The sequence below is a fragment of the Odontesthes bonariensis genome, chromosome 18, assembly GCF_027942865.1.
Source record: "Odontesthes bonariensis isolate fOdoBon6 chromosome 18, fOdoBon6.hap1, whole genome shotgun sequence".
Classification (NCBI taxonomy): domain Eukaryota; kingdom Metazoa; phylum Chordata; class Actinopteri; order Atheriniformes; family Atherinopsidae; genus Odontesthes; species Odontesthes bonariensis.
The window spans coordinates 25,428,746-25,453,166 of record NC_134523.1 but is presented as its reverse complement, the minus strand read 5'-3'; the positions used below and the strand labels follow the sequence as shown (position 1 = coordinate 25,453,166).

The window sequence follows — 24,421 nt, the reverse complement described above, 5'->3', positions numbered from 1 at the left end:
TTTTTGATCAGGCGCAGGTGTCAGGTAAAGATGAGCCACAACATTAAAACCACTGGCAGGTAAAGTAGCACCGCTCTCAGGCCCTTTCTACCAATCTAAACCTTTTCAAAGACCAGTCACACACCTGCAGGGGGGGGGTCTCCCCCAGGACAGGGGGGAGGACAGGATCAAAACACAACAAAGAGCCTCCAAACTCACCAGATATTAATCTGATGGCACCTTTTGGAAAGGAGCTAAATTGAAAAAGACCCCATCCCACCATCCACAGGGTCTTTAAAAGCTATTTCCTAAATCCCACCACCGGACACCCTCAGATGTTCTTTGTTTGATTGGTGGAGGAAATGCTCCATTTCAGGCTGATCTGCAACACATTGTTGATGATTTGTCCCGTTTTCATGTAAATTCAGGAAAAAGGCCGAAAGGTGAGGAAACCCAGCCAGTCCCATCACAGAGTCGAACAACTTTACGCTCTCACACTCAGTCCGAGGTCAGTTTAGAGTCACCGATTAACCCAAAGTGCTCGTTTTTAGACGCTGGGAGGAAGCCGGGAACCGTGAACGCTCAGGCTGTGAGAGACGGCGCTAACTCCAGCTAAATGTGCCACTTCTACTGTTTTTGATCCCTGAGGGTTATTTGATGTTTTATCTCCGTCACATGTGGAGGATCAAAGTTGGAACATCATCTCGGAGGTGTTTCAGGATGGTAGAAACAAACCGTGGAGTAAGAGTTCAAGCCGCTGGTGTCACAGCTGTTCTCCTGAATTCAGCCCTAAATAACGAGATTTAACATTTACTGTAATCCAATATATAATATATACCGTTTAACTTCCTTTTGGGGTGAATTAGGTTGTTTTTCATCTAAGTTAAGTTATTTTTATTAAATGTACAGCACAGCTGGACATTTGTGTCCCTGGTAGAATTCAGCAGTAATCTTGGAATTAGATTTAAAATCAGTTCTTTGCATTTAATTTTCATAAAATAAAGGCTCATTGATTGACTTGGAAAGAGTCTCCCACAATAAGACGGAAGGATGGTAGAAGAGAAGCTTCTTTACATTAAAGAAGCCAAAGTCAGAAGTAAGTCTACTTTACTTCATGGTGAGATAAACTTTATCTTCTCCTGGTTGTTTGCTATCTGAAGCGAAAAGCTTTGTATTTATTTCCATTTTCTGACAAAACTCCACACAAAAAACAAGCCGGAGACCAAGCTGAAGAAGAGAGATCCGTCTGTTTTATTTAATTTTTTCTTCTTTTTTTTTTTTCGCTGCCTCGTTCCATATTTCCACAGATTTAAATAATGAAACCGGAGAGAAATCTCTTTTTCCAAGGACACAGAAAGATTGTTGTTTTTTTTTCCAACAGGGGTTAGATTGGGTGAGGGAGACGGGGGAGGAGGTGGGAAGTGAAACTGGGTGGAAGTTTCTACAAGGACGGCGGGTTAGCACGGTGTTCACCAACAGACAAACAGTGACAGTTAGACAGGCTGGGGGAGGAGGGGGGAGGCAGTGCGGGGTGTGAGAGAGGACGAGGGAAGGGGGAGGCGGAGAGGAAAGGGAGAAAGTGTGCTTTGTCATGTCTGAATGAAAACAAGCTCTCGGACCCACTCCCAACTTAAAAAAGAACAGAAAATCTACATTTTCTGAATTAAAAAAACACAGTTGCCCATTAGAAAACAACACAGGGGGGGAGGAGGGGACCTTTTTAACCACCCTGTATAGGGCGTCAGTGAGCGGCTCGGTTTCATGGTGAGACTGACTCTTTATTGACAGGAGGAGGAGGAAAGGAGGACGGCAGTGAGCTAGTAGGAGAAGAAAGAGAGAAAAGACGGGAAAGAGGAAACGTCTCGGTGGACGGAGGGCAGGAAATGGCAGTGATCACGGAGCTGGATCCGGCGCCTCGACGGGAGCCGCCTCGTTGCTGCTCTGCTTGGCGGGAGTGGAACGGTCGGGTTTCACCTTTACGCTTTGATCATATTTATTCTGTCAGTTCCACGCAGCGTGTGAAGAGAGGCGGCTTCAGCGGTGAGGTCAGCGACATCGGCACAAACAGTGTTAGTGGCAGATTGGAGCTGTTTGACTTTGGGTAGAAAAGAAGAGGACAGAGGGACAGAGAGGACGAGGGGGACTCATTCCTCCTCCCTCATCCTCTCCTCCTCTGTCGTTGGTCCCCTCGACGTCTTGGCATTTCTTTGTTTTTTTTGTTTCTTTATGAAATGAGGAATGAAGAGGAGGAGCAAACGGTTTTCTTGTACATTTTGAAAATGACGAGAGGAGAGAGAGAGATGATGGAGGGAAAGGGGGGAAGGAGAGGGAGATACAGAAGAAGGGATGAGTTCAGGGAAGGATGGGGTTAAGAAGAAAATGATGCTTTGATAATTTAATAGTACGTCTCTTTTTCCACCCAGCCTGCAGAAAGAGAGGAGAGAAGAAGAGGGAAACAAGAAGAAGAAGAAGAAGAAGAAGAAGAAGAAGAAGAAGAAGAGAAAAGTCAGCCATCAAGTGTTTGATCAAATCTTTTAAAAGTTTGTGTTTTTATGTGATCTTACCTCCAGGGTTCCGGCGAAGGATGAGTTTTCGGATCTCGTCGTAAACAAAGATGAGGAAACTGTACGGGAACGCACAGAACCACCAGCTGGGCCTGAGAGAGAGACCAGAAACCGTCTCAGAAAGACACCGAGACTTTAACCTTTCAAAGAGGACCGAGCCTCACGGTGCTGCCATCATTCAAAGTTTGATGCTACTTACTTGAGAGGGTACATCCGAAGTGCCAAGTCCATACCGGGGCAGTAGGAGAGGAAGGCAGCGAGGGCCGTTTCCTCAAACAGACCAAAGATCAAAATCTTATTCCTGGAAGAAGGAAGAAGGGAGGTCATTACAGCACACACAGATAAAGACACGAGGACAAAGCTGGGACAGTAAAAAGTGATGATAGTGAGGAAACGACAAAGAACACTGGAGCAAACATCTGCCATAAGCTGAGGCCATAAATGTCACGGCCCGTGGGTAAGTTTGGGTTTTAGTGACACCTGGTGGACACAGCAGGTAACTGACACCCACAGCTCCTCTCATTCCACCACAAAACCATTTTTTTTCTTCCATTCTGAGGTTTTAATAAATAAATCAAGCTTACGGGTCATTTAAATAGTGACTGCCTACCAAAGGGAAAAGACCAATAAACCCATCACTGTAGTCGTGGTGACGGGAGGTAAAAGCACTAATACCAGGGTTCATACACATTTTGACCAAAAGATTTCCAAGACTTTTCCATGACTTTAAACAAAATTTCCATGACCAAACATTTGGTGAAAACTCGGTGTATACATGAAAAAGTGATCAAATGTAGTATTAAAACTAACAATGAGAATTCCAAAGCATACAATATTATCTCAAATGACACAAATGAATGAGAACAAATAGTTTGATTAAAAGAATAAACATTTATAGATTCAAGTTCAGAAGCAGGTGCGTGTTATGATTGCGCCCCCTGCCCCCATCCCTCAAGTGGATCAGTCCATACCGCCATTACAGGATCTCCGCGGATCATTAAAAAGTCTTAAATAAAAAATACGTTTTTTAAGGTCTTAAAATGTCTTAAATTTCGCCGATTTTCGAAGAGTGGCATTAAATTTCATCTGGGCGGAATGAAAGAATGATATGTCTGGAGAGAGCTTTTGTGTGTGCGCCAGTACTTCCGGTGAAAACTTCTGGTGATTTGACAGCTAGGGCGTCAGGTTAGGGCCAGTGGCCGTAAACAAAGGTTATAGCCGAGAAGAAAGATGATACAGTAATATAACGTAGCTAAAAGGACTAGCTTTCTTCAGTAGCCCAATGCTTACCGATTTAGCAAGCCTAGCAGCCTCGTTGCTAATGCTAGCCGCCGTAACGTTAGCAACCATACCCGACGTCAAGGAGTTGGCTGAGCAGGTTATGGAAGGGCTGGCAGAGTTAACTTCATAATGGGTGAGTGCAGGTTTCATTCACTTGTTTCCATTCTTTCACAGGATTGATTCACTTCATTGGTTTATCCGATTGCTGGCCGTCTATGGTTGCTATGGCCAACGAACTTTTCAGTAGTATTCAGCGTATGCCTGCTTATAATTTGCGCGTATTTCTTTTAAAAGCATATACATTATTTCAAACTCAGCATAAATGAACGACCTGAAAATATGAATGTTACAAATTTCCATGACTTTTCCAAAACTTTTGCGATTTTATTTTTTTCAAGCACTTTTTCAGGCCTGGATTTTAAAATTCCATGAATTTCCCAGGTTTTTCATGACCGTACGAAACCTGTAATACAGTCCTCCACTCAGATCTCCATCAGGTGAAGGTGTAGAGGTGTCAACACAAACCTTCCCTGAGAATATTAGTAAATAACGCCAGTTCAGAGGGGATGGTGAAGGTTTTCTGAGGTGAGCTGGGGACTTTGCACTCACTTCATGCCCTGCTGGAACACAGAGTTACGTCTGGTCTTGCAGATGATGACGTCGGCCCACTGCACCACCACGATACTGACGAAGAAGGCTGTGTGGCAGGTGAACTCCACGATCTTACGCTGTTCGTAGGTCTGTACGGAGGAACAGAGGAACACAAAAATCAGATCACTGCGATTAAATGAAAAATAAACGCGCTTTGCATCAGGTCACTTAAACACGGCCCCCAACAGTCACACTGAAGCAGGACCCTCGTACCCATTGCTGCCCGTAGCTGTCTTCCAGGTCGTTGTTGGAGCGATCGTCCCAGTTCAGCCGGATGCCGACAAGCACGGACGGCAAGAAGCCATTTTCAGCCATGATGACAAAATAGGCGAAGAAACCTCCGAGAGCTTGGATCATACCTGCAGAAGCGCACAGCGTTAGATCGGGTTTATCTTCCTGTGGAAAGACGACGAGGTGCGGAGATATTCTGACGGGGTCGGTCTCAGTTTGTGTGATACATGTGATCAGCTTTTTGTAAGCAGTAAATGTTCCTACCGATCTGTCCATAAGCGATGCTGATGAGTCTCTCGTTGACCAGTTTGTCCCTCAGAGGGTTCCTGGGCTGCCGCTTCATGATGTCGCTCTCTGCTGCTTCGTAAGCGAGAGAGATGGCCGGAACCTGCAAGAGGAGAGCGCACACAGAGGCTTAGATGGTCACTACTTCTATCTTTTCTAGTCTTTGTGCCCTCCTGTCATAGAACACACTTTATTTTCTTTGAACTTCCTAATGTTTGTCAAAGTGATGTGACATCGTTATCTCATATGAAGTCTTTTAAATCCACAGCTTTAAAGAGAATTATGGTTTCTGTGTCTTCTCATATGCTTTTAAGCCTATTTGATGTATAAATTTCATTCAGTTTTAGAGGGCTCGCTGAGTCCTTCTGCAGCCAAACGATTGCCATAAAAAACATTAAAAATAAATCTGTAACCGTGGGAACTGAGCGCCTTGACAACTGGTGCACCAGCATCAATCTCTAAAAACACGCCAGACAAAGAGCTCCTCGTCTACTTTTTCTGGCATTTACTCATTTCAGTGCTTCAGTGAAAGCTTCAAAGATTTGGTCCTCACTCTGAGAAAAGCAGAGTTACAGCCCAGTTTCATTTAAATAGTGTTCCTGTGCTGCCAGAGAGTGTCCTTTCTCCAGTAAGTGCTACTTTAAGTAGAACTCAGGTTCTCGTTTAACTGATGACACGACAGTGCATCTGTTTCATAGTCGTAGATTTGCACTGAGTTTAATGTAGAACGGTAAATAATGTAGAGAAATGATCATTTTTACACATAATTCATCATGACTGTGTATATTTTGCAGTATGTGAGCTGTCTGGCGTGCACGTATGCAGTGTGTGTGTGCACCTGATTTTAAATGGCTCACTGTGCGTGCTCGACTGTTTGAGTGTGAGTTAAGGGGAAGTCTGGGTTTCCTCACCATGTCAGTTCCCAGGTCGATGCAGAGAATAGTGATGGTGCCCAGGGGCAGTGGGATGTTGACCAAGATGAAAAACAGGAAGGGGGTGATCTCTGGGATGTTGCTTGTCAGGGTGTATGCGATGGACTTCTTCAGGTTGTCAAAGATCAAACGCCCTGGAAGGATGCGTATAAATATTTTAATGTAATGACTGTAAGGACATCTTTATACCTCTGCATGGACCCGATTTTCTTCTTCACTCTCCCACCTTCCCTCCTTTTCCTTCATCACTCACCTTCCTCTACACCAGTGACGATGGAGGCAAAGTTGTCGTCAAGCAGGATCATGTCTGCGGCTTGTTTTGACACATCGGAGCCAGAGATTCCCATGGCAACGCCGATGTCAGCCTTCTTCAGGGCAGGGGAATCATTCACACCATCACCAGTCACAGCCACAATGGCCCCCTGACAAAAAAAAAGACGAGACAGACTCACATTAGTGCGACAACACCAGCTTGTTAGCTTTGTTAGCCAACTAGCTTGTTAGCTTAGTTAGCTTAGCTTGTCTGCTTCTGTGTAAATGTACCTGTCTCTGACAGCCTTCCACAATGATGAGCTTCTGCTGCGGGGAGGTTCTGGCAAAGACGATTTCTGTGTGGTTCCTCAAAATATCATCCATCTGGTCCTGATCGAGGTCTTTCAGATCTGTACCGTGGATCACGCAGGCCTTGGCATCTCTAACAGGAACAGATTCAATATAAAGAAAGTATATCGTATCATACGTACTGCTGTCACAAAGATACGAACAGAAAGTACAGCGTATCATACGTACTGCTGTCACAAAGATACGAAGAGAAAGTACAGCGTATCATACGTACTGCTGTCACAAAGATACGAACAGAAAGTACAGCGTATCATACGTACTGCTGTCACAAAGATACGAAGAGAAAGTACAGCGTATCATACGTACTGCTGTCACAAAGATACGAACAGAAAGTACAGCGTATCATACGTACTGCCGTCACAAAGATACGAAGAGAAAGTACAGCGTATCATACGTACTGCCGTCACAAAGATACGAAGAGAAAGTACAGCGTATCATACGTACTGTCGTCACAAAGATACGAAGAGAAAGTACAGCGTATCATACGTACTGCCGTCACAAAGATACGAAGAGAAAGTACAGCGTATCATACGTACTGCCGTCACAAAGATACGAACAGAAAGTACAGCGTATCATACGTACTGCCGTCACAAAGATACGAAGAGAAAGTACAGCGTATCATACGTACTGTCGTCACAAAGATACGAACAGAAAGTACAGCGTATCATACGTACTGCCGTCACAAAGATACGAAGAGAAAGTACAGCGTATCATACGTACTGCCGTCACAAAGATACGAACAGAAAGTACAGCGTATCATACGTACTGCCGTCACAAAGATACGAAGAGAAAGTACAGCGTATCATACGTACTGCCGTCACAAAGATACGAAGAGAAAGTACAGCGTATCATACGTACTGCCGTCACAAAGATACGAAGAGAAAGTACAGCGTATCATACGTACTGCCGTCACAAAGATACAAACAGAAAGTACAGCGTATCATACGTACTGCCGTCACAAAGATACGAAGAGAAAGTACAGCGTATCATACGTACTGCCGTCACAAAGATACGAACAGAAAGTACAGCGTATCATACGTACTGCCGTCACAAAGATACGAAGAGAAAGTACAGCGTATCATACGTACTGCCGTCACAAAGATACGAAGAGAAAGTACAGCGTATCATACGTACTGCCGTCACAAAGATACGAAGAGAAAGTACAGCGTATCATACGTACTGCCGTCACAAAGATACGAAGAGAAAGTACAGCGTATCATACGTACTGCCGTCACAAAGATACGAAGAGAAAGTACAGCGTATCATACGTACTGCCGTCACAAAGATACGAAGAGAAAGTACAGCGTATCATACGTACTGCCGTCACAAAGATACAAACAGAAAGTACAGCGTATCATACGTACTGCCGTCACAAAGATACGAAGAGAAAGTACAGCGTATCATACGTACTGCCGTCACAAAGATACGAAGAGAAAGTACAGCGTATCATACGTACTGCCGTCACAAAGATACGAACAGAAAGTACAGCGTATCATACGTACTGCCGTCACAAAGATACAAACAGAAAGTACAGCGTATCATACGTACTGCCGTCACAAAGATACGAAGAGAAAGTACAGCGTATCATACGTACTGCCGTCACAAAGATACGAAGAGAAAGTACAGCGTATCATACGTACTGCTGTCACAAAGATACGAAGAGAAAGTACAGCGTATCATACGTACTGCCGTCACAAAGATACGAAGAGAAAGTACAGCGTATCATACGTACTGCCGTCACAAAGATACGAAGAGAAAGTACAGCGTATCATACGTACTGCCGTCACAAAGATACGAAGAGAAAGTACAGCGTATCATACGTACTGCCGTCACAAAGATACGAAGAGAAAGTACAGCGTATCACACGTACTGCCGTCACAAAGATACGAACAGAAAGTACAGCGTATCATACGTACTGCCGTCACAAAGATACGAACAGAAAGTACAGCGTATCATACGTACTGCCGTCACAAAGATACGAACAGAAAGTACAGCGTGTCATACGTACTGCCGTCACAAAGATACGAAGAGAAAGTACAGCGTATCATACGTACTGCCGTCTCAAAGATACGAAGAGAAAGTACAGCGTATCATACGTACTGCCGTCACAAAGATACGAAGAGAAAGTACAGCGTATCATACGTACTGCCGTCACAAAGATACGAACAGAAAGTACAGCGTATCATACGTACTGCCGTCACAAAGATACGAAGAGAAAGTACAGCGTATCATACGTACTGCCGTCACAAAGATACGAAGAGAAAGTACAGCGTATCATACGTACTGCCGTCACAAAGATACGAAGAGAAAGTACAGCGTATCATACGTACTGCCGTCACAAAGATACGAAGAGAAAGTACAGCGTATCATACGTACTGCCGTCACAAAGATACAAACAGAAAGTACAGCGTATCATACGTACTGCCGTCACAAAGATACGAAGAGAAAGTACAGCGTATCATACGTACTGCCGTCACAAAGATACGAAGAGAAAGTACAGCGTATCATACGTACTGCCGTCACAAAGATACGAAGAGAAAGTACAGCGTATCATACGTACTGCCGTCACAAAGATACGAACAGAAAGTACAGCGTATCATACGTACTGCCGTCACAAAGATACGAAGAGAAAGTACAGCGTATCATACGTACTGCCGTCACAAAGATACGAAGAGAAAGTACAGCGTATCATACGTACTGCCGTCACAAAGATACGAAGAGAAAGTACAGCGTATCATACGTACTGCCGTCACAAAGATACGAAGAGAAAGTACAGCGTATCATACGTACTGCCGTCACAAAGATACGAAGAGAAAGTACAGCGTATCACACGTACTGCCGTCACAAAGATACGAAGAGAAAGTACAGCGTATCACACGTACTGCCGTCACAAAGATACGAACAGAAAGTACAGCGTATCACACGTACTGCCGTCACAAAGATACGAACAGAAAGTACAGCGTATCATACGTACTGCCGTCACAAAGATACGAACAGAAAGTACAGCGTGTCATACGTACTGCCGTCACAAAGATACGAAGAGAAAGTACAGCGTATCATACGTACTGCTGTCTCAAAGATACGAACAGAAAGTACAGCGTATCATACGTACTGCCGTCACAAAGATACGAACAGAAAGTACAGCGTATCATACGTACTGCCGTCACAAAGATACGAACAGAAAGTACAGCGTATCATACGTACTGCCGTCACAAAGATACGAACAGAAAGTACAGCGTGTCATACGTACTGCCGTCACAAAGATACGAACAGAAAGTACAGCGTATCATACGTACTGCCGTCACAAAGATACGAAGAGAAAGTACAGCGTATCATACGTACTGCCGTCACAAAGATACTAAGAGAAAGTACAGCGTATCATACGTACTGCCGTCACAAAGATACGAAGAGAAAGTACAGCGTATCATACGTACTGCTGTCACAAAGATACGAAGAGAAAGTACAGCGTATCATACGTACTGCCGTCACAAAGATACGAACAGAAAGTACAGCGTATCATACGTACTGCCGTCACAAAGATACTAAGAGAAAGTACAGCGTATCATACGTACTGCCGTCACAAAGATACTAAGAGAAAGTACAGCGTATCATACGTACTGCCGTCACAAAGATACGAAGAGAAAGTACAGCGTATCATACGTACTGCTGTCACAAAGATACGAAGAGAAAGTACAGCGTATCATACGTACTGCCGTCACAAAGATACGAACAGAAAGTACAGCGTATCATACGTACTGCCGTCACAAAGATACTAAGAGAAAGTACAGCGTATCATACGTACTGCCGTCACAAAGATACGAAGAGAAAGTACAGCGTATCATACGTACTGCCGTCACAAAGATACGAACAGAAAGTACAGCGTATCATACGTACTGCTGTCACAAAGATACGAACAGAAAGTACAGCGTATCATACGTACTGCTGTCACAAAGATACTTCACTTGAAGCTCTGTGGATGAATCAAAATCTTACCTGGGGTTAACTTGACTAACGGGAATATTCAGACGTGCAGCGATGTCTTCCACCGTCTCATTGCCTTCAGAGATGATACCGACACCTTTAGCAATGGCCTTGGCTGTGATTGGGTGGTCACCAGTAACCATAATAACCTAAAGGAGAAGTAGAAGAAGGGAAATAACAACGTGGTTTATTAATCAGAGGAAAACTTATGTGGATGCGGTCCTAATGTCAGAGCGGGAAGGTGCACACCTTGATGCCAGCGGAGCGGCACTTGCCCACAGCATCGGGCACGGCTGCTCGGGGAGGATCAATCATGGACATGAGGCCCACGAAGCAAAGGTTGTCTGTTTGGAAATTGACGTCATCTGTGTCGAAGGCGAAACCTTTCGGATACTTGTCCTCTGGCATGAACACGTGGCAGAAACCTGCAGAGGAAGAAAGGTCGTTACTAACCGTCTTCTGATTACGTCCCGTACACTTTCCAAAAAATAAACTCCCATCCTCTCATCCCTACCCAGTACTCTCTCTCCCAGTCCTCCCAGTTCCAGGTAGGCGTTCTGGAAAGCCTCCTTCAACTCCTCGTCCATGGGCTGCTCTTTGCCCTGCACCATGATGGTGGAGCAGCGGTCGAGGATCCTCTCTGGGGCTCCCTTCATCACCAGCAGGTAGGGGTTGTCACTTTCCTCCTCGGCTTCGTGAATTGAGAGCTAGAAGACAACAGATTCCACCGTTAGTATAAAGCTGTCTTTTGCACAATTAAATGTAAATGTACTTTATTTATACAGCCCTTTACAGACAATCCTTACGATGTACCAAAGTGCTTTACAACAGGTAATAAATAAAGAGAAGAATAAGTAAAAACAAATAAAAACAATAAAAGAACAGTGAAAGCAATAAAATACAACAAAATCAAATAAGATAAAAGTGTCAACATGCTACTGGGTATTAAAGCAATCCTAAATGGCCCAAGTCAGAAATAAGACGCAGCTGGACGGGGGGCTTATTCCAGAGCCTGGGGGCAGCTTTGGGAAAAGGCTCGCTCACCCCAGGGTTTGTATTCTGACCTGGGCACTTCCAGCAGAAACTGATCTGTTGACCTCAGAGCTCTACCAGGACTGTTAAAAGCTCAGATAAATACGATGGGGCGAGGCCGTTAAGAGCTTTAAAAACCAACATTAAAAGTTTAAAATCAGTTCTATAAAGGACAGGAAGCCAATGGAGGGAGTTAAGAACGGGAGTGATGTGCACACGTCTGTTGGTGTTGGTTAAAAGACGGGCAGCAGCGTTCTGCACCAGCTGAAGACTGGGAGACGCCGACATAAAGAGCATTGCAATAGTCTGACCTTGAACTTATTAGGGCATGGATGGCTTTCTCAAGGTCATGACGACTTAAAAACATTTTAACTTTGGCCAGCTTTGAAGACGAGGTGCCAAAGCCAGCCGTCACATTATTAAGTATTAATTAAGCCAGTTAACTTTGTTTATGCGTGGTTTGTTTTCCCATTGAAGGAGCGAGCGGTCGGCCCTCACCTGATACTTGTTGGTGGAGTTGAACGGGATCTCGGCCACCTTCTTATTCTTGTCCCTCATGGCCTTGACAGCGCCGCAGGACAGCTCAATGCACTTCAGCAGAGCCGACTCGGAGGCGTCGCCAGCCACATCACGCTTAAGGATGGGCAGAGAGTCCTGACCTGCCTTGAACACAGCACGGTTGCACAGTGCGGCGATGCGGGCCAAAGACACCCATGTTGTTGAGCTCTTATCGAAGGAGGAGCCTAGAGGTAAAACAACCACAGATGTGAACTGATGTTTTAGCCTGCTTTTTGTTTTGTTCGTTTTTTTTTTAATTTATTTTAGTATTATTATTGTTTTAAATTATATAGCTGTTGTATGTCTTTTAATTTATTCTTTAAATTTTTATTTACTTATTTATTTTTTTTATGTACAGCACTTTGGTCAACTGAGGTTGTTGTAAAGTGCTTTATAAATAAAATTGGATTGGATTGGATTGTTGTCTTCACCTGAAGTTCCAGCGTGGCATTTAAACATATATTTATTGGTTTTTCATGTTAATATAACAACATCCAACAATTTAAAATAATAATTAAATGAATATGAAATAATGAAAATAATAAAAATAAATAAGTAAATAAATGCATATATGAATAAAAAAATAAAACAATAATAAATAAAAAAAGTATTCCAAATGTAGGTTACAGCTTGCATTAAATAATTTTCATTATCTCGTTCTCCCTCCCTCAACAGTTCCAGAAATATCCTCCAAATATCATAAAATTCAGAAGCCCTCTTTCTAACAATATCCACCGTGGCATTTAGAAACAAAGGTTATTAATATTTGGAATGAAGACACAAACACAGGGAATTCTCACCAGACTGGTCCTCTGTGGTGTCAGCTTCGTGGATCTGATTGTCGAACCACATGTGAGCCACGGTCATCCTGTTTTGGGTCAGGGTGCCCGTCTTGTCAGAGCAGATGGTGGAGGTGGAGCCCAGAGTTTCCACAGCCTCCAAGTTCTTCACCAGGCAGTTCTTACGAGCCATTCGCTTGGCAGTCAGCGTCAGACACACCTGGAAGAAGAGTGACAAGACGGACGAAAGCAAAGGAAGAAACAGGAGAGACGATGGGAAGGTGCAGCAGCAAAGGAGAGAAGGTGCTCGTGATAGAATGAAACGTAGGGTGAGAATAGATGCAAACAAATTAAAGAGAGAGACAGAAAAATAATTAGTGCCTTGTATGGTTAATCAACACCACAGATGAGCATCTACAGGCATTTAACTAACTTCAAGCGTCATTGGCCAACCACCTGAAACGTTTAACCCCAACTGAGATATCAAGCCCCGGAAATGCCTGGAGATGTTCATCCCGACAGACTTCTTATCTAAACGTGTCTCTACGTATCAAAATGCACTAAAAACTCATCTCAGAATTCAAACACAGCCCAACAAGCAAAGCAGAGAGAACCAAGGCAGTGAGGGGATGGAGCTGAGCAGCGGTGCATTATATCATCATGCCAAGTACGGCAAGGCCAAACAGAGCTAGCCAAGGCCAAGCAGAATAGGCCAAATTCAGTTCATTAAGCTAACTAGTAACTGGCCTCGTGTCATTACATTAGCTAGTCGTTGTCATTGCAGCGAGCACCGCCACTGGCCTGGAAAAGAGAGGAGAGAGACGTACAAAGAGGAAAATGGAGAAAGAAACACAAACACTTATGGGGGCTGCTTTGGGAGAGAAGTAGGTGAGATACGCTGACAACACACCAGCTTCACCACCGACACACAAACTGACACCAAGAGAATATTAAAGCACAAAGATACTCACAAAGATACACATAAACGTTTTGTAACATCAAACATCAGAGAAAACACACAAGCACAGAGACGAGGGAAGCACACGACGAGACGACGTCAGCTGTGCACAAAAAAACAACAAAAACACTTCAACAAACGTACACAAAACACAGTCAGACGAGGGTGAAACTGCTAATCTGCCCGACGACAACAACAAGATCTGATTTAGTGTCATTTGTGCAAGATAGTTTTCATTTTACAATAGAAAAGCACATTTCTGGTGCTAAAGGAATCAGTGAATGTCAGAGGATGGGTTCTGTTTAAAAAAAAAAAAGAAGATATAACTCACGGTTCTTATAAACTCCTCTTTGTCAGTCAGAGAAAATGTGATTTTCTCAGATTCTGTGCAGCTTAGAGAATACTAAGTGTCTGAAACTGCTGTTTAACCCAAGTCTGTGCACGTCACAGAGAAAAAAACACGACGAAAAAACACGAGGAGGGTAGAAAAACAGTTTGAGACAGAAAAAAAAAAAAAAACAGACAAATGAAGACATCCCATAACTGGAGAAAAATACTTCTACACACATACAAAGTAGATATTTTTGACTGTCATTCTTGATCACAGATTAAATTATGACGAAAACAAGCACAACACACAGCGTCTCTGCTCACTTACAGTGACTGTGGCCAGCAGTCCTTCAGGGACATTAGCCACGATGATCCCGATGAGGAAGATAACAGCCTCCAGCCAGCTGTAACCCAGGACGATGGAGAGGATGAAGAAGCTCACTCCAAGAAAGACAGCCACGCCGGTGATGATCTGGATGAAGTGCTCTATCTCCTTGGCAATGGGTGTCTGAAAAAGGAAACATGTGACTGGTGATTTCATGTCCAAGATGAGACATTTTACACAAAAGCAGAGGCCTTTCTGTTTGAATAACTTATTTATTTATCATTTAATCACACTTAAACTCATCGGTGAAGCTAGTGTAATCAACTCCTTATTAAGTCATTTACTTAACTATGTAAAACAATAACTGCAAAGTAAGTGTGTAACAGAAGGGTCTAATGCACTGATGATGTGGTAACTGGAGGTGTGGTGCCTTGCTGGAGAGCACCTGAGCGGTGATAAGGAGTTGGTTACCTTGCCACTCTCCAGGCCTGAGGTGAGGGTGGCAATGCGGCCCATCACTGTGCGGTCACCGGTGCACACGACGATACCGCGTGCTGTTCCTGGAGAAGCAGAGAAGTTAGATGAATTCTACGCAGCTAAAGAGACGTTTAAACAATGCAGAGAAGGACAAAAACGCAGAAAAGAAAGAGCGTAGACTGACGGACAGATGTGGCAGGGTGCAGGACTTCATTACACCACCAGAGGGCACCACACGTAATGATGTTGCTTTTCTACCACTGAGATAATGTGAGCTGCAGCCCCAAGTGAGACGGTGGCTGAACCGACTGCGCTGGAGCATTTACAAGGTTAAACAGGATCATATCTTAACGTCCCAGATGACTTCTGATGTCACAGCGGACTCATTTTCCTTCAGGAACCAGCTGTCAGCCAAACAGCCGACTACGATACAATAATTCAACTTAAAACGAGTGTAAATGAAGGCATAGTAACTCCAGATGTTTGCAGAGGGAGCATGTCCTCAGACACATCTGGTTTGAGAAGATGTGATGATGATGCTGAACTCACCCTCGACACAGTTGGTGGAGAAGAAGGCGATGTTGCGGGTTTCCAGGGGGTTGTCATGGGTACAGTCAGGTGACCTGGTCTGGGGCTCTGATTCACCCGTCAGAGAGGAATTGTCCACCTGGATAAAGTGGGATCAAACTATTTGATTAGTGTTCAAGACACATGATGAAAAAGATGAGAATGACACGATGGGACTGGGAGCAAAGCTAAAGACAGAGATAGCTTTACTGAGCTTTTTGGGGGGAGACCTTATAGGGAATTCGGGCTGCAACGATTCGTCGACAAAAATAAATAAAATAAATAGTCAACAATGAATTCCAATAGCCGCTTCCGGACTGTAGGAACCTTTGGCAGTTCTAATAACCTTTTAATCCGCGGGGCCGTTTTCTCCCGTGTTCGAACATACAGGAACTCGGGGCTTTCTCCCTTAGTTCCTGTAACTATTTAGCTCCTTCTCCGAGGTCGGGTCTTTTCATGGTTCTATAGAACGCATCTGACGGAGGTGTGTGGTGGTCCGTAGCTACGCCCCATGTCATGCTATCACAGCTGAAATGTTTCCTCATGGACACTGACACAACCGGCGGGTGTTTAATAAGTTAAACTTACACTGGTCTCATTTGTCTGTAGCGCTCTGCTCTCCTTTCTTCCTTCATGAAATGAAAAAGTATCGTCTCCTGACTCTGTGAGCTCTTCCAGCCTCGATATTAGACGCCTGATGTGATCGTCCATGATTAATATCACCGTCATGCAGACCATGAACACAGTGGCCTCCCCACTCTCCATGTTAGCTTCTTGGTGGTGTTTTTTCTACTCTCCTTACTTTTACCGTTTTGTTTTGTGTTTGAATGTAGCGCTAAACGGCTAACGGCTAACACGTCACTGACGCAGACGGCTGCGCGCGCCGCATCAGTCCCTATCAGGTCCCGACTCATGTGCGAATGCAGACTGAAACAGTTCCGCTGGGGAAGGATAGTTATCAGAACGAAATTCGAGGAGGGTAGTTCTGATAACTACTTTCTTAGAACGGTCTGTCCGAAAGCGGCTATTGTCGACTCTGTCCCCGGACGTGTTTTTCCCAACACAGTGAGGCATCTCACTTAATTGCAATCTCTGCCTAGAGTCGCACATGCACAATAGCGTCTCTGTTGGTAACGTGCACAGAAATGGCGGCGTCCAACACATTAGCCACACGTACCAAAACTTCTAAAGTTTGGGAGCATTTTAGCCAGGATACAGGAAATAAAAAGATTACTTTCAAGGTTTGCAAAGCAGGCCTTGCGTTTCACGGCAGCACCTCGGTGATGCACGAACATTTAAAGAGAAAGCACGTCGGGCAGTTGGACGAAACGGAGTCTGACTCACCTCGGTAACATTCAAGTAACATTCAAGCCAATACGTTTTGTTTTTGATGTACCTTGGACATTTTACTAAACAAGGTGAGGCTGCGTTTCAGTTTTATGCTCCTTTTTTCGCTTTAACCCTTTAGGCTCCAAGATTGTTTTTTGAAAATACTGGATTTTGACATTAATATTTCCAAGGCTGGTGGCTGAAAGGGGGTTAAAGATAGATGCCTACTGTACATTAGAAAAATGTTGCCCGTGATCCATAGTTTATGTGGGGTATGAAATTATTGATCTAATTTGCATATTATGACGTCATCAGGTGGCAGCCATTTTGAATCTCATTATGTTCAAGAAATATTGGAATCATATCATTACCATATAGTAGGAAAACACATGCGAAAAGTTGCCTATATTTTTTCAGGAAATGGTGGATATTGACTTGATGTTTGAACTTATTTTCATTTTTCTGTCTTTTACCATCATTCATAAGGAGGAAACCAACAAAAAAACAGGAGAAAGTGGTAAAATACTGTCATCATTAGGATACCATAGGGTAGGAAAACACATGCAAGAAGTGGAAGACATTGAATTGATTTTTTTTTTTTTTAACCTGTTCAACCTTATTCATAATAATCAGGAATGAGGAATACAATAATAAAAGAAGTGGTAAAATGTCAGGATCATTGCGCTGGCGGATAGGCGCGCCGCGGCACAGGGGGCTGGATGGAGAGAGCGCATGCTAAAGATACCAGACCCACTTCTCCCACCCCTGATTCCTCGACCAACACCTCTACGTACACTGCGACCGCATTCCCCACTACCACCCACTCCATTGAGGTTGGATAACCGCACCGAATGAGTTGGAGTGTGTGTGTGTGCTTGGAGAACAGCCTCGCTTCGCATGCCGGCACCATTGCCTTCGGAAGTTTCACCGTGGGAAGCATGAGTGTGCGTCCGATCCTCCTCCTCACGAGGTAAAAACTCTCCTTCGGAGTCGGAATCGGCAAATAGCATGCTCAATACTTCCGCACGGTTCAACGTCTTACAAGCCATGGTGTTAAAAACTCACTAATAGTTCGCTGACAATAAAAATTCGACTCGCACGTCTCTACAGAAAAGCTCTGAATAACTGCTTCCGTGTCTGAGCTAGCGCGGCTTTTTTGCACTGCCTTATAAAAACACTGTGAACTACAAAATGACTACAAAATGACGTCAGCTTGGTCTTGTTTGAAAGGGTAACATGTTTGCCAACTAGTGGTAGGAGGACTGAACACCTTAAAGCCCGTTTATTTTATCTGCAGACTGTTTTGTTTATGGTGACGTCATGTCGCAATTCTGCGACTTTGGCGGTTAGAGGGTTAAAAGAGAGCTTTAACGTTATGCCTGACTGTGCCTGACAAACGTATTTTAAATTAAATGCATGCAGTCCGAAGATGGGAGCCACCATGGTCCCCTTTCTGCTAAAGAATACTATACTGACCGAGCACTGCACACAGCAAAGTTGAATAAAAGATGCATTTTTCATTGAAGTACCCATCTTTCTTGCGTTTATTATAATTTTCTACTAAATTAAAGCAATTTCATGCTAAATTTAAGAAAAATTAATAATTATCCGACTAGTCGACTAATCGTTTCAATAGTCTGTGATTTGTCGACTATTAAAATAGTCGTTAGTTGCAGCCCTATAGAGAACAGTCCTTTCTTCGGGTCTGTGTAATTACCGGAGTCCATGTGTGTGTGAGCAGCTCACCTTGCAGCCATGAGAGGAAATGATACGGAGGTCAGCGGGGATCCTGTCTCCTCCTTTCACCTCCACCAGGTCTCCTGCTACAACCTGCTCGGCATTGATCTGCATCTTCTCTCCCTCTCGGATCACCAAAGCTTGCTGGGAACAGAGAAAGAATTATTCTTAAACAGCATAAATGGATATAGCATTGTTAGCCATTACAAAATATAAGTGTTGAAACATTTGTTGCACAAAATAAAGCGAAAGCGGTCCCCATTTAGACTAAAAAAGGTGTGACAGAACATCTGAATAAAGCTTAATAAAACCACTTAATAAACACCTTTAGGCCCTGAAACCCGATATGAAGCTGTCATTATGATTAAATGAGTCCTCCTCATCCTTCACTCTCTGAATTAGAGGGTTTAGTCCCTCCAGGAATTGTAGCAATAATGACTTTTATAACCCGTTCCTTCAGGTAAATTCAGATTAGTAACTGCAGTCATAGTGGATAATAAAGCACGTATAATCATTGGATGATCACTGAAATCATCCTCCACTTGAAAAGATTCAATGTGGTATTTAAGAGAAGTTGAACAGTCGTGCGTGGGGTACCTGCGGGACCATGTTCTTAAAAGATTCCATGATCTTGGAGCTCTTAGCTTCCTGGAAGTAGGAGAAGCAGCCGGTGATGATGACGACAGCTGACAGCACGATGCCCAGATACAACTGCAGAGATAAGAGGGGGGGGGCATAAATTAATCAAGTGACATCCCTTTTATCTAATAATGGATCATATAAGATGAGACAAACAGAAACAAAGTGCTGCAGAGGCAGCACTAAATAAACCCTGAACTGTACCAGAGTTTTTCAGGAAACTAACATTTAAGTTTCACGTCCAGCTGATGTCTTCCAGCTGTCAGAAGCTATTTGCTCTCTGCTACGTTATGACTGTGACACCAGGCTTGTCATCTCACGTTTCAACAAATCCCTCATAAAACATCCATTTACATCCTGTACCAACTGAACTGTGACAGGTCATCAGTGTGTGATTATATTCCGGAGCATGTTACAGTCATTACAACTCAACGCTTCTGGCTTTTCACCATGAGCCCTCCCTCTCGTCTGAGCTAAGCATTTTGTTATTTCACGCTGTGCGCGTTGGAGCCGTTAGCCCCGGCTGTAGCCGTTAGCCTAGCCCCGGCTGTAGTCGTTAGCCTAGCCCCGGCTTCAGGCGTGAGCCCCGGCTGTAGGCGTTAGCCCCGGCTGTAGGCGTTAGCCCCGGCTGTAGGCGTTAGCCCCGGCTGTAGGCGTTAGCCTCGGCTGTAGACGTGAGCCCCGGCTGTAGGTGTTAGCCCCGGCTGTAGGTGTTAGCCCCAGCTGTAGGCGTGAGCCCCGGCTGTAGGCGTGAGCCCCGGCTGTAGGCGTTAGCCTAGCCCCGGCTGTAGGCGTGAGCCCCAGCTGTAGGCGTGAGCCTCGGCTGTAGGCGTGAGCCCCGGCTGTAGGCGTGAGCCTCGGCTGTAGGTGTGAGCCCCGGCTGTAGGCGTTAGTCCCGGCTGTAGGCGTTAGTCCCGGCTGTAGGCGTTAGTCCCGGCTGTAGGCATGAGTCTCGGCTGTAGGCGTCAGCCCCGGCTGTAGGCGTGAGCCCCGGCTGTAGGCGTGAGCCCCAGCTGTAGGTGTTAGCTCCGGCTGTAGGCTTTAGCCTGGCTGTAGGCGTTAGCCCCGACTGTAGGCGTTAGCCCCAGCTGTAGGCGTTAGCCCCAGCTGTAGGCGTTAGCCCCGGCTGTAGGCGTTAGCCCCGGACTGTAGGCATGAGCCCCGGCTGTACCTGTCAGCCTTGGCTGTAGTCGTTAGCCCCGGCTGTAGCCTTTAGCCCCGGCTGTAGCCGTTAGCCCTGGCTGTAGCCTTTAGCCCCGGCTGTAGCCATTAGCCTCAGCTGTAGGTGTTAGCCTCGGCTGTAGCCATTAGCCCTGGCTGTAGCCGTCAGCCTCAGATGTAGCCATTAGCCTCAGCTGTAGCCATTAGCCTCAGCTGTAGCCGTCAGCCTTGGCTCCATGCTGTGCTCTGACCCGACGTAAATGGTGCTGACCCCGTGAACGCCCCTCTGTTACTCTGCCATCACCAACAGTAGGAGTCACACGCTCCCTGTGGCGCACCCAAAGTAGATGTTAACAGGATGGTGTGTGTCACAGTAAAGATGATCCGTCTGCTGTGATTCAGACAAACAACTGAATGAAACTTCTCATCCCTGTGAACTAGTTTGTAAAGAGATGTCTGAAAGCACACAAACTAGCAATCTTAGGTTTTACACATAGATTCTTGCATTTGCAAAAGATTTAACGCTGGAAATTACATAAAAAAAGTCGTGCATACAAAACTGTGCATCTAAAATGGTCTTATTTATAGACTCAGTCTCATTTTAGAGCACCAAGTTTTACGTGCATTAACATTTACATTTACATCTGATCACCCATCCAAGTCCTCCACTTACATTATCCCCCTGGGGCTCATCCTCTGTTGCAGCCTGAATGGCGTAGGCCAGGAAGCAGAGGATTGCACCGATCCACAGCAGAATGGAGAAGCCACCAAACAGCTGACGACAGAACTTGACCCACTCTGGGGTGGTAGGGGGTGGAGTCAAAGCATTGAGGCCATCCCTGGCCAGGTACTCTGCTGCCTTAGCATTGGTCAAACCCTAGAAGTGGAAGAGGAGGGGTGAAAAGTTAAGGTAAAGAGGGATGATGGATTATTAAAGGGGTGATGAGAGGATATAATTGAATAAAAAGAAGTGGGCAAGGAAAGAAAAACATTCGGACAGAGAGAGAAAGTAGAAAAGAGGACATTTAGGTAAAAATCCAAACTATATGCATTCTAAAAGAGGAGTTCTGTCTATAATGAGAGTGTACACTGAATAAAGATTTAATTACGTGCTACATTAAGTCAAAAAGTGTAATTTCTGATATGAGATGAACAACTTACCTGCACGATGTCGGTGTTGTATTTCCTGCAAACCTCCTCAACAGACATTTTGTGTTCCATCTAAAAAAGGTTAAAGATTGATTGATTTATTTCAATCTCTACAAACCTCAGAAAGAGCGAGAGGGCATTACATTCCCAAAACATGCATTTGTGGCTTAGATATTCACTCAAAAAAGAAGACAAAGGCACGTAATGGCATACAGGATGAAGCTGTGATGCTGCAGAGCAACGACTGACAGCAAATAATGTGATCATCGTAAAAATGATGATATAATTCTACAAATGTTCCAAAGAGAGGTTCAAATATCTTCAACAGCTTTATCTGAAGCATTACATACAGTTTTAAATCAAGGGGAAAGCCCGTGGCTTTGGCCTACTGCCCCAAACAGAAGCAAATCCTCCCACAAAGGGATTAAATTGCTCAGACACATTACGAACCACACTGTGCCGTCGCTGCAGAGCAGCTGCTGCAGGATCTCCCTTTCAAACACTGAGATTAGGTCACAGTTAGGAGTGTGGACGACTTTTTTTATGGACAGTTTTAAGGTCACAGGAAGTAGGAGGCAGTGTACATACTATGGGAACTTCCTTCTTCAAGTCATCCAGATCCTTGCCTCCCTTCTTCTTGGGCGACTCCTTCTCATCCTTGTCCTGCGTGGTGGCCACGCGGTAGCTGTCTGACCGTCCATACTGAAACACACAAAGACGTCATGGAATGATGTTTAACTTCTAACTTTAACACAGAATTAGCCTCTATGATCACAGCAAACTACTTCAAAGAAAGACAAACTAACCAACATAATAACATACGGAAGCCCAGAGCGGACGTGGTACGTATAAACTTTTTTTGGATCGTTTTCTCGAGATAACGAGATAATTTACCGATGGTTTTCGAGGCCACTTTTTCTCCCCAGTCCGCCCCTGTTTATATGTGTTTTATGTGTTCGCAATTTGTTTGTCTTGTAGAGATAACTTTCATATCAGCCCGCGTCATTTAAGCAGACGGCTGGCTCGACTGCGGCTCAACAGGCGTTTACACGTAAGTGATCCTGCTGATTTATGGCGCTTTTCCACTAGCTCGGTACAGCTCGGTTTGGTTGTGTTTCCATTTACAACCGAGTATACTTCGTGCCTCCTCGACGTGGGCGTTGTAACACGGCTGCGCGACCAGAACAACAACAACAACATACGAGGAGGATAGCATGGAGGACATGGAGGCGCTCGTGTTGCTGCTCACCCTGTGGCTTTTTGTCGCACAGAAGGCAAGAGAAGAGAGCCAGAGAAGACTCCTGGCCGCCAGACAAAACAGCATTGAATAGTGACGACACTCATCGGCCAATCAGTGGAAGGCAGTCAGCTGACGTCACGTTTTAGTAACGCTTCGGCTCGCTTGGAACCAGGGCTGAGGTAAATCTACCCGGTTGCAGGTACTGCGTGCTAGTGGAAACACGCAATAGCGCGCCGAGCTGAAGCGAGCTAGTGGAAAAGCGCCGATAGTCAACTTCATCAGTGACCAGCTGAGGGGACCAGGCCGTCTCCATGGTTAGCGAATGATGCACGAGAGGTGCCGTTATCGTTTTCTCGAGATAACAAGATAAATAACTCGTTATCTCGATAAAAACGAAATGCTCGTCACACCAGCGGGATTTGCTTTGTGCATTTTCACAAACGCTCCACATTCCATGTTTGATTCATAGGCTACTTTATTCAGTTTTCAATGAAAGGGGGTAAAAATGGGTACACTTTTGCCAGAAATACATATAAACACATATAAACAGGGGCGGACTGGGGAGAAAAAGTGGCCTTGAAAACCATCGGTAAATTATCTCGTTATAGATAACGACATAATTATCTCGAGAAAACCATCAAAAAAAGTTTATACGTACCACGTCCGCTCTGGGCTTCCGTAATAACAGAGTGACTGCTTGTGAAAATAAGACCAGAGAAGCCAAGCAATGACGGCTGGAAAAAGCCCAATTGTCCCTGTTGGGACTGCGGTAACCAGCGGTAACCAGACATAACTGAACGAGAACACACGTCTCAGTTAAGCTCATAAACCGGTCAGTGACACGATTGATTCTGAGAACATCACCGGCTGCCTAAACGTAACTATTCTTCCATATTAAGATGAAGTCCGAACTTTAGCCTGAGATCCAAACTTATAATACCCTGGTGTGAAATGAGCAAATCAACCCTTCCTGATAAGATTCGGCATCATTAGACCAGCTCATCTCAAGGGCTCCACTTAGACTGCAATTTACACCGTTGCTATTTTGGCTTCCGTTCAGACTTTAACTGTCTGAGGAGAGAATAAAGCGCAAAGGTGAAGAACGAGTATCACAGGAAGTGCATCTCATATCACGGGATCATGGGAAATTATCTAAAGGCAGTGACGCATCCATCAGTTCCCTCGTCACTCAACACAAGTCACGAGAGAAATCGTGTTTGAAGAGTGGTTTAATGCCAATAAAGGACAGCAAATACATCCATCCTTCAACTGTGAGGAAAAAACAAAACAATAAACTAAAGTAGTGCTTTTGTTTATCAAAATCAAACAATCTTTGCCTTCGGAGAGATGAGATACAGTAGCACAACAAAACATTAGCAAATAAAACGAGGCATCAGCATGATAATACTACACGTCCTTTTCTGCTCAATTCAGAAAAATGTGATATATGCAAAGCTTTAGGATACTTTAGGTGACTAATTTCATGATTGATTAAATGAAGAAAACTGTTTAAACACAAAACATTAGAAGATTTAAGCTGCTGGATCACAACAGGCAAAGGTTCTCCATAAAAATACTGCCAGTAGAAACTGTGCAGGTTCTGCATGAACCAAAC

General features: G+C 44.5%; 1 protein-coding gene across 1 annotated transcript in view; it reads right to left on the bottom strand.

Annotated features, from left to right (window-relative positions):
* Nucleotides 1-1,207: 1,207 nt before the first annotated feature.
* atp1a3a (ATPase Na+/K+ transporting subunit alpha 3a) overlaps nucleotides 1,208-24,421 on the bottom strand; it is a 42,190-nt gene continuing 18,976 nt past the window's right edge. Inside the window, exons 4-25 of the mRNA XM_075449978.1 lie at nucleotides 22,155-22,268; nucleotides 21,579-21,638; nucleotides 21,091-21,294; nucleotides 19,215-19,328; nucleotides 18,627-18,761; nucleotides 15,534-15,651; nucleotides 14,979-15,067; nucleotides 14,511-14,690; nucleotides 12,916-13,114; nucleotides 12,056-12,300; nucleotides 11,040-11,232; nucleotides 10,775-10,950; nucleotides 10,538-10,674; nucleotides 6,467-6,617; nucleotides 6,177-6,345; nucleotides 5,903-6,057; nucleotides 4,971-5,094; nucleotides 4,689-4,834; nucleotides 4,434-4,564; nucleotides 2,743-2,844; nucleotides 2,544-2,635; nucleotides 1,208-2,403 (exon numbers count right to left, since the gene is read on the bottom strand). Of these exons, the coding sequence (XP_075306093.1) occupies nucleotides 2,375-2,403; nucleotides 2,544-2,635; nucleotides 2,743-2,844; nucleotides 4,434-4,564; nucleotides 4,689-4,834; nucleotides 4,971-5,094; nucleotides 5,903-6,057; nucleotides 6,177-6,345; nucleotides 6,467-6,617; nucleotides 10,538-10,674; nucleotides 10,775-10,950; nucleotides 11,040-11,232; nucleotides 12,056-12,300; nucleotides 12,916-13,114; nucleotides 14,511-14,690; nucleotides 14,979-15,067; nucleotides 15,534-15,651; nucleotides 18,627-18,761; nucleotides 19,215-19,328; nucleotides 21,091-21,294; nucleotides 21,579-21,638; nucleotides 22,155-22,268 (3,063 nt within the window). The 3' untranslated portion in view covers nucleotides 1,208-2,374. The remainder of the gene's footprint in view (nucleotides 2,404-2,543; nucleotides 2,636-2,742; nucleotides 2,845-4,433; nucleotides 4,565-4,688; nucleotides 4,835-4,970; nucleotides 5,095-5,902; nucleotides 6,058-6,176; nucleotides 6,346-6,466; nucleotides 6,618-10,537; nucleotides 10,675-10,774; nucleotides 10,951-11,039; nucleotides 11,233-12,055; nucleotides 12,301-12,915; nucleotides 13,115-14,510; nucleotides 14,691-14,978; nucleotides 15,068-15,533; nucleotides 15,652-18,626; nucleotides 18,762-19,214; nucleotides 19,329-21,090; nucleotides 21,295-21,578; nucleotides 21,639-22,154; nucleotides 22,269-24,421) is intronic.